The 10000-nt window shown below is 45.6% G+C and overlaps 1 protein-coding gene across 1 annotated transcript in view; it reads right to left on the reverse strand.

Annotated features, from left to right (window-relative positions):
• Nucleotides 1–10000, reverse strand: part of LOC113818717 (sodium channel protein 60E-like) — a 299991-nt gene that overhangs the window by 214448 nt on the left and 75543 nt on the right. Inside the window, exon 3 of the mRNA XM_070130151.1 lies at nt 2240–2260. Within this exon, the coding sequence (XP_069986252.1) occupies nt 2240–2260 (21 nt within the window). The remainder of the gene's footprint in view (nt 1–2239; nt 2261–10000) is intronic.

Here is a 10000-nt window from a genome sequence, read left to right on the forward strand (position 1 = left end):
CCACTCCATAAGGTTCAAATTGCACTCGCACGTTGCCTACAACACTTGTGAAATACATGATACTTACAAAAAGCTGTTTAGCAGGACAGCAGGGGTAAAAAATAAGAATGACGAAAATAAAATAACAAAAAAACAACTAGGATACCAACATAAACATAAATGAAATGACACATCTTACCAGCCATTGTTTAGCGTTCTCTTGCACCACAACTTATCTTCTGTTGAATTCTGAACAATATCGTTAATTCACAATTAAGATCAAGTCAGAAAAAAATCCTTTATATCATCATGCAAACGTAGATCTTAAAAAAAAGAAAAAAATAATAAAAGTGACCGTTATTCTCTGTCTCTCTCCCCTCACTTTCTCCTTCACTTTGTTTTGCTTTCGTTTTGTCGTGAATGAATCACTGATATGAATCACGTCTCGTGTTTCGAAATGGCGAAGGATTCATAAAGAAGTTTGAAACGGGTCAAGACGCCCAATTGCTTTGTTAACATGAGAAAATATGCAACTGCAAAGTAGTGTTAGAAATTGCAGTAGTAGTAGGAACAGCATTAGCAGTGATTGTGGTACAGGAGGGAGTAGTAAAAGAGTAGTAATGTTAGTAATAGTAAGAATAGTAGTAGTGGAAGGGTAGTAGTCGTAGTAGTAGAAGAAATTGTAGTAGTAACAGTAGTAATAGTAGTAGTAATAGCAACCGCAGCAGCAGCAAAAGTAGTAAATATTAATATTGTAGAAGAAGCAGAAGGAAAACCCAAAAAAGACGAAAATATGAATATGAAGAATGAGAAGAGGCATAACAGAATAATCGAAACAAGCCGAGAGAAAACGAAATTCAAAAGAATAAGAAAATAGAAAATATTCACCAGTTTCGAAACCCTTGACGTTCATCCGCCAGAGGCTAGCTTCGCTCCGCCTCCCTCCACCCAGCAACCAATAATCAACTCATTTCAAGTCACGTCATTCCTTTTTCATGACAGAGTATGACGTCAGGGCGAAGCGTGGCGTCATACTGTAGGACTCAAACAATTAGCTTTGCTTTACGAAACTATCCGCACAACCACGAATACTTTATTCGTACAACTACTCGTACTTTGTTCGCACAACCATCTACACGTTATTCGCACTCCGACATGAGACTTCACATCTGTTGTTTCGTGTTTTCCTGTTTCCATGCTAAGAGCGAGGTAAATTGGATTAAAATTAGATCTATTCGCTTTCCCGTCGGTCAGAAAAGACATCGTAAAATAATTGAAACTATATATTTAAGCGCGTCGCAAGGGTTATCATGAAGCAATTGAATTGTGTGTGTTTCTAGCATGTGAATCCCTGTACGCATGGTGGCGCATGTGTACACGTCAGTTATACATGAGTGTAATAAATCCCGTTTTGATGCATAGCACTAGAAAACACAACGTGGAACTCATCATTTGTCTTTTGTGTAAGCGATCACAAGAGAGAAAAAACTGTTTATTCCTGAAATGAAATTGATAGTAAGCTAAAGAAGGGAATTGATAATAGATAGGCCTATGTGAATAAATACTTGCTGGGGTTCAGTTAATCTAATGTATGATTATCTTTATCAAATTGAATTAAGGGTTTTTCATAATTATGATAAGACCTGCAATAGGAATAATAAAATTTATGTCTGACAAGATTGTGAAAATAATGATGAGTAAACATGATAATGATAATGACAAGAATGATAATACTAGGAAATAGAAACGATGATAATGATAATATAGCAATAATTATGTTTAATTATGCGGTTAGTGATAATGATAATGAAACAGTATATCAGTGTGATCACTACAAAAAGCCTATATATTGCACTGCATACTAAATCTACACTTCGTGTCTATTATACTCGTAAAATAGTAGTCTGTCCTTTACTTTTTTTCAAAAAGAGAAAAAATCTTTTATAAGCATTTTCTTTTTTAAAAAGAAAATCTCTCTTTTACACATGCTCCCATAAAAAATGTTTCTTTAATGTTTTCCTTTTGAAAAATATTTTTTTGTTATTGTTTTTAAAAAGAAAAATTTTCTTTTACAAATGTTTTTTTTTTTTTCAAAATACAAATGCTTTCTCCGCCCATTGTCACGTGGTCATCCACATCTTAGTTTTCTAACCTCTGCTAACAGTATTTGTCTCGTGTATATTGTTAGCTCTTTACCTGCCACGTGTACGCTAGTCGTTGGAGAGAGAAAAAAATACAAGGAATATGGAATATGGCTTACGTGTGGATCTTCCAGAAGGTGCTGTACTCAGAGGAAGAGAGAAGAGAAAGGAAGAAAGAGAAAATAAGTGATAAAGAGAAACAGTGGAAACATGACAGCTGGAAAACATTATTAAACATTCGTTAAATGCGTTGTAATTTACGATCTCTCTCTCTAGACATTATGTTAGTTTTTATGTTATGTTTATTTTTATTTCTTGTCATTCTTCTTCTCGGCTATGAATAACAATGGTATTGCCTATTGTGATGGACTGTGCAGTGGTCAAACTCAATAACCATAAATCACACTAATAAATAACATGATATAAATAGTTAGACCGTTAGTAACAGATGGGAATACTAATAGCATGCAAAATCTGGCATACACAGGATTCAAATGGGTTTCTTGGTCGCCTTCCAGAAGCGATCGTCGGAATGAGAGAGGAGAGAAAGGGGGATAATAGAAGGGTAAACGACAAGACAAAAGGAAAACGGGAGGAAGGAAGGAAGGAATGGAGGGAGGGAGGGAGGGAGGAAGGGAAAGAGGAAGAAAAAGAGAGAGGGAAAAAAGGAAGGAAGGAGATAGGAATAAAGAATGAGGGAGAAAAGATGGAAAGGGAGATAGAGAGAAAGAAGAAAGAAATGGAAAAATACAAGAGGGGAAAACAGAAGCGAGAAAGGAAAAGCGAATAAAAAAGAGAGGAAAAAAGCATTCACTCTTACCATATTCAGAAAATTTAGAGAGAGAAAGAGAGAGAGAGAGAGAAGGAAGGTAGATATAAATAGATAAATAGATAAATAGGTAAATAGATAGATAAACAGAAGACAAGAGAGAAAAGAAACAGAAGGAAGGTAGATATAAATAGATAAACAGGTAAATAGATAGATGGATAAACAGAAGACAAGAGAGAAAATAAAGTCCCACTCCCCCAGATCTCGTCCCCAGCTCCTCTCCCTGTGCCGGCGTCCCTCCCCAATTACCCCGAGACGTCCGACTAGAATCTGTATCATAAACGAGCCAATATCATTAATTCTCCCGCCTAACGACGCTTTATTTTCTTCATTTTTCCCCTTTACTCTTTTTTTTGCAAGTGGTTAAGATGGCGGGAAGTGGCTCGTGTGTGAGGGTTTTGTGAAGGCAAAAGAGGACAGGCTTATGAGGTCTATCAAGGGGAGTTTATTTTCCCTGCAAATAGGGGAGGGGGAGGAGAAGGGAATTGGGGGGGGGGAGGAGGATGAGGGGGTGAAGGGGATGAGGAGGAAGAGAAATGTGGGGAGGAAGGAGGATGAGGAACTCGGGAAGGGAGAGGAAGAGGAGGAGAAGGGAATTAGTTGTGGAAGAAGGAGGAGGAGAAAGAGGGAAGAAGTTATAGGAGGGAAGGAAATGTCAAAGCAATAAGGAAGGATGGTCATAAAGCCGACATATGAATAGATAAATAAATATAAACCAACAGAAAGAGAGAGAGAGAGAGAGAGAGAGAGAGAGAGAGAGAGAGAGAGAGAGAGAGAGAGAGAGAGAGAGAGAGAGAGAGAGAAGTAGAGAGGGGGCGAAAGCCAGAGATAATCAGCCAGATGAAGCGAAAGTGAGAGAGAGAGAGAGAGAGAGAGAGAGAGAGAGAGAGAGAGAGAGAGAGAGAGAGAGAGAGAGAGAGAGAGAGAGAGAGAGAGAGAGAGAGAGAGAGAGAGAGAGAGAGAGAGAGAGAGAGAGAGAGAGAGAGAGAGGGCGCAGGTGGAGAAAGCGAGCAATGAAATATAAAGAGAAGAGGGTGGATATAACAAGGGAGTCGAGGGAAAAAAAGAAGAATGAAGAGACATAATTAAAGGGAGCGGAGATAAAAGGAAAATGATAATTAGCATCTTCTGAAATGAAAGGGTGGGAGATGGAGAAGGATAGATAAAGGGTGAAAGAAGGTGAGAGACTGAGAAAGAGGGAAGTAGAAGAGGAGGAGGAGGAAGGGAATGGTAGAAAGAGGTACAGAAAAGGGTGTAAAAGAGTAAAAGATGAGTGAAGGAATAGAGAAGAATGGTAAGAACAGCGAAAGAGTGATAAAGAAGAAAAAAAAGACAATAAAGAGGGTGAAGGGGAGAGGAAGGACTATAGAGAGGTGAAGAATGGGGAAGAGCAAGAGGACTGAGTGTGAGAGAAAGGAGGGAAGAGAGATAGATGAAGAGAAGTGCAATGAGAATATTAAAAAGATCGAGAGCAAGAGACATAGGGGAACCAGGCGGATAAAGAAGGAGAGAAAGGAAGGAAGAGAGGAGAGGAAGGGGGTGGAGCTGACAGACGGAGGGGTCGGGGGAGGGGAGGGGGGTCAAGCCACTCAGGCACCGGAGCAGATCCCCGTTGGCTCCAGCACCCAGCGGCGCCTCGCCAGGGGACAGGGACAGGCAGCCCCTCAGCCGTCGATGGGGAAAGGGTTGGGGATTGGGGGTAGGGGAGGATGTGGGGGGAGAGGATGGGTGGGGGATAGGGGGAAGGGTTGGGGGATGGGGGGGAAGGGTGGGGGATGTGGGGGAGAGGAAGGGGTGGGGCGTAGGGGGTAGAGGAAGGGTGGGAATGTGGGGGAGAGGAAGGGTGGGGGATGGGAGGGAGAGGAAGGGTGGGGGATGGGGGGAGAGGAAGGGTGGGGATGTGGCGGAGAGGAAGGGTGAGGGAGAGGGAGGGTGGGGATGTGAGGGAGAGAAGGGTTGGGGATGGGGGAGGAAGGGTGGGGATGTGAGGGAGAGGAAGGGTGGGGATGTGGGGAGAGGAAGGGTGGGGGGATGGGGGAAGAGGAAGGGTGGGGGATGGGGGAGGAAGGGTGGGGATGTGGGGGAGAGGAAGGGTGGGGGATGGGGGAAGAGGAAGGGTGGGGGATAGGGGGAGGAAGGGTGTGGGGATGTGAGGAAGGGTGGAGGATGGGGGGAAGAGGAAGGGTGGGGATGTGAGGGAGAGGAAGGGTGGGGGATGGGGGAAGAAGGGTGGGGGATGGGGGGAAGAGGAAGGGTTGGGAGGTGGGGGAGAGAAAGGGTGGGGGATGTGGGGGAGAGGAAGGGAGGGGGATGGGGGTAGAGGAAGGGTGGGGATGGAGGGAGGAAAGGGTTGGGGATGTGGGGGAGAGGAAGGGTGGGGATGGGGACCCTGGGAGATGTGGGAGGAAAAGGGGAAAGGAGAAGGGAGATTGGGAGACGGAAAGAGAGAAAGGAGGGAAAGGAGAAAAAATAATGGGAGTAGGAGAAAAGAAAAGGCAAAGGGGGAAGAAGAAAGAGGAGAAAGGAGAGGAGATCGGAAGGCGAAGGGAGAAGAGAAAGAAGGAATAGAGAAAGAAAAATAAATAAGGGAAGAGAAATAGGCGAGATGCCACAGAAGGAAATAAAGAAGACAACTGAAAAATAGAAAACTCCCAAAACAAATTTAATAAGTGAGAAAATAAACAAAAGTAAAGAAACGACAGGAGCCAACACAAAAACACTCACTCCCCCTCCACTTTATACCACTTCCACCTCCCTCACCCCTCTCCCCTACCTCCTCCCAAGCCCTCATCCCTCTCCCCCTCTCTCACCCCTTTCCCCTACCTTCTCTCCCTCCCTCACCCCTCTCCCGACCCCTCACTTCTCTCCATCTACCTTCTCCCTTTCGCTCATCCTCTCCCCCTACCTCCTCCTCCCTCGCCTCTTTCCCCCTACCTCCTCCTCCCTTCCCCTCTCTTTTCCTACCTCCTCAATCTACTCCCTCACCCAACTCCCGCTCCCCCATCCCTCTCCCCCTAGCTCACCTCTCTACCCCTACCTTCTCCCTTTCCCTCACCCCTCTCCCCCTACCTCCTTCCTTTCCTTCGCCCCTCTACTCCTACTTCCTCCCTCACTCCTCCCTCCTCCCTCCTCCCCCTCCTTCTCCCTCCTCCCCACCCCCTCTCCCTCCTCCCTCCCTCTCCCTACCTCCTCCCCTCCCTCACACCTCTCCCCCTACCTCCTTCCCATCCTCACACCCTCTCCCTCCTCCTCACCCTCCTCCCCTCCCTCACACCTCTCCCCCTCCTCCTCCCCTCCCTCACACCTCTCCCCCTACCTCACTCCTCCTCCCCTCCCTCATCCTCTCCTCCCTCTCCTCCCCTCCCTCACACCTCTCCCCTACCTCCTCCCCTCCCCTCCTCACACCTCTCCCCCTACCCCTCCTCCCTCTCCTCCTCCCCCTCCCTCACCCTCTCCCCCTACCTCCTCCCCTCCCTCACACCTCCTCCTCCCTCACCTCCTCCCCTCCCCCTCACACCTCTCCCCCTACCTCCTCCCCTCTACCTCCTCCCCTCCCTCACCCTCTCCCTCTACCTCCTTCCCATCCCTCACACTCTCCTATCCCCCTACCTCCTCCCCTCCCCCTCCCCACCCCTCACCCTCCTCTCCCCCTACCTCCTCCCCCTCCCTCAAACCTCCCCCCCCCCTTGTGAATCAAAAACGGCCGGCGTGCGACCCGAGCCCTGACTCTTGGCCCGGGCGACGCAACGAGTAATGAGGGAGGGAGAATAACTCATAGCCGGGGTTCAGGCGGGTAATCACAGGGGCCGTTCTAAAGAGGAGGGATGCGGGAGACCTCTTTCCAAGAGAACCCATTTGGCTTTTCGTTTTTTTTTTTTTTTTTTTTTTTTGAGGAGGGGGTGGGGGAGGGAAGGGAAGGGGGTGGGGGGAGGAGGAGGGAAAGAGGGGAAGGGGACGGGGTAAGGGTAGGGGGAGGCAGGGAGGGGTAGGAGGAAGGGGACGGGTAGGGAGGAGGGGACGAGGGTAGGGGGAGGGATAGGGAGGGAGGAGGGGACGGGGAAGGGGGGAGGAGGTATAGCTACTTTAAGGAGGAAAGTCAAGGGTTTGTATGTTGTTGTTTTTTGTTATGATTATGTGTGTTTTATTTTTTTTTTTTCTAATGGTTTGTATTTGTTTGTTTGTGTTTTGTAGGTGTGTTTGGGTTTCTTTCTAATTGGATTTTGTATCTATTCTTAGCTATTATCATTATCATTACTTTTATTATTACTATCATTATTATCATCATTATCATTATTCATTATTATTATTATTATTATAATTTACTATTGTCATTATCATTATTATTATCATCATTGTTATTATTATTATTATTGCTGTTATTATCATCATTATTGTAATTACTGTTATTATGATTATCACTATTATAATTTTCATTATCATCATTGCTATTACCATTGTTATCATCGTTATCAACATTATCATTATCGTTATTATCATCAGTTCTCCTTATTTATGTTCAACTTTCTTTCTGTGATTTAATTGTTTTCTCAGTCATTAGTTACAACTTTTATTACTTGTTTTCATCATTTCTCTATTTTTCATTTGTCTTTATTTATCAATTGATTTTCTGTGGGATTTGTCCGGCTTTTCGTGGATGGAAGAAAAAAATAAAGAAAGGAATAAGTTAAAGAAAGCAAAGAAAAGATACCAAAATTAAAACAAGAAAAGAAGCAAAGAAAAAATAAAATAAAAGAAAGGATACAAACGAAGATTTCGAGAGAAACGAAAGAACGAAAGAGAGAGAAAAAAAAAAACGAAAGAAGGAGGCAAAGGGAGCGAAGAGATGAAAACAAAATAGAGAATACAGAGAACGCAGAGTAAAAAGGAAACGAAAGAAGTGAAAAAAAGATGAAAACAAAGAAGGCAAAGGAAAACGAAGGGAGCAAAGACAACATAACGAAAGGAGCGAAAGAAAAAGGAAAACAAGAACAAATCAAAACAGAGAAGAAAAAAACAAAACAAATGAAAAAAAATAAAAAATCAAAGGAAACAAACAACCAAACAAAAAAGAAAACAAGAAAGAAAATCAAAGAAAAACAAACACACAAACAAAAAGCGAAGAAGATGCAGCAGCGGAAGAGGACTTGTGCTTGTAGCGGCTGGCACTACAGCAGTGACTCGCTCTTAAGTGCCAGGGCTTGTTCCGCCGGCGGGCCTCGGGAAGGTGGAGGAGGTGGAGGGGGAGGTGGAGGAGGAGGTGGAGGGAGGTGGAGGAGGGAGGTGGAGGGGGAAGTGGAGGAGGTGGAGGAGGTGGAGGAGATGGAGGAGGGATGGGAAGAGGAGGGGAGGTGGAGGAGGTGGAGGGGAGGGGGGCCTTGGAGGCAAGTCGAGAGGGAGAGGGAGGAGGTAGAGGAAGTGGAGGGGAGGTGGAAGAGGAGGAGGAGGAGGGCGAGGTGGTGGAAGAGGTGTGGAGAGGGAGGAGGAGGGGACGTGGAAAAGGTGTGAGAGAGGAAGGAGGAGGAGGTGAAGGTGGAAGGGGGGAAGAGGAGGGGGAGGTGGAAGGGGTGGGGGAGAGAGAGGAGGAGGGTGGAAGAAGAGGTGGGAGGAGAGGGGGACCTGGGGGAGGTCGAGAAGGAGAGGGAGATAGAGGAGGTGGAGGGGTGGGGGACCTCAGGGAGGTCGAGAGGGAGAGGAGGAGCTGGAGGAAAAGAAGGAGGTGAGAGAGGGGAAAGAAATGGAGGAAGAGGGAGGAAGAGGAGGAGAGGGAGGCAAAAGGATGTAAGGGGAGAAGGAGGAGGAGGAGAGGGAGGAGAAGGTGGATGAGGAAAGGATGTACGGGGAGAGGGAGGGTAGGGGAGGGGGATGTGGTGGCGGAGGAGGAGGAAGAAGAGGAAGAGGAAAAAGAGGAGGTGGGGGAGAGGGAGGCAGTAAAGGTGGAGGAGTAGGACGAAAAAGGAGAAGGGGGACGAGGTGGACGTCTGTTATTGTATATATGTATATAGGAGAAAGAGAGAGAGAAGGAAAAAGAGAGAGGGGGTACATCCGGGAAAAAAATAAGAAGGAAAATCAGAGTAAAGGAAATAGATTGTAAATAGAAACGCAGAGAATAAAGAAGGTAGATGGAAAGGGAATAGAGGATCAATAGGATAAAATAAATGCATGAGAAAAAGGGACAAGAAACTCACAAATAGGAAATACAATCAACAAAAAGGTTCACATACAGAATATCAATAATAAAGGAAAGAAAGAGGGAAGGAGAAAAGACAATTTGAATATGGGTAAGAAGGGAAAGGAGAGAGAGAGAGAGAGAGAGAGAGAGAGAGAGAGAGAGAGAGAGAGAGAGAGAGAGAGAGAGAGAGAGAGAGAGAAAGAGAGAGAGAGAGAGAGAGAGAGAAATAGAGACAGACAGTGAAAGAAAGATAGAGAGAGAGAAGAAGAAGAAGAGGAAGAAAAAACAACAACATCAACATCAATATCAACAACAATAATATGAATAATCACATGATTCACAATCAGAATAAGAACACACGGTCATATAGAGAAAAAAGAATGAAGCAGCGCAAGCAGCATGGAGGCTCGCATGCCCCTTTGCACACAGCGTCGCCAGCATAAGCCATCGCCGCCCTTTGCAAGCCGAAGTGCAAGCGTGTAGAAGTGACTTTGCAATGGTAGCAAGAGCCGCGTGGATCTATCGGGGAAGCCGGGATCTTCCCCTCCTTCGGTTTGTCCCCTCGCTTCCCCTCGTCGAGTCCCCGTCATCGCTGCTTCCCATGTCTGTGTTTTCTCCTTTCCTTCTTCACTTTCCTGTCTTTCTCACTGTCTCCCCTTTCTTTTTTTTCCTCTTGGGCCTCCTCTTCTCCTTCTCCTCCTTTCCCTTCCTTCTCGACGTCTCCCCTCCTGCATTCTCCCCCCTCTTTCTCTCTCTCCCTCTCATTCTCTGTCATTCTTATTTTCAACCATACTACATTCATATATAATATATAATACACACACACACTCTCTCTCTCTCTCTCTCTCTCTCTCTCTCTCTCTTTCCCTCCTTCCCTCCCTT

The sequence above is a fragment of the Penaeus vannamei genome, chromosome 15 (genome assembly GCF_042767895.1).
Source record: "Penaeus vannamei isolate JL-2024 chromosome 15, ASM4276789v1, whole genome shotgun sequence".
In the NCBI taxonomy this organism is placed as follows: Eukaryota; Metazoa; Arthropoda; class Malacostraca; order Decapoda; family Penaeidae; genus Penaeus; species Penaeus vannamei.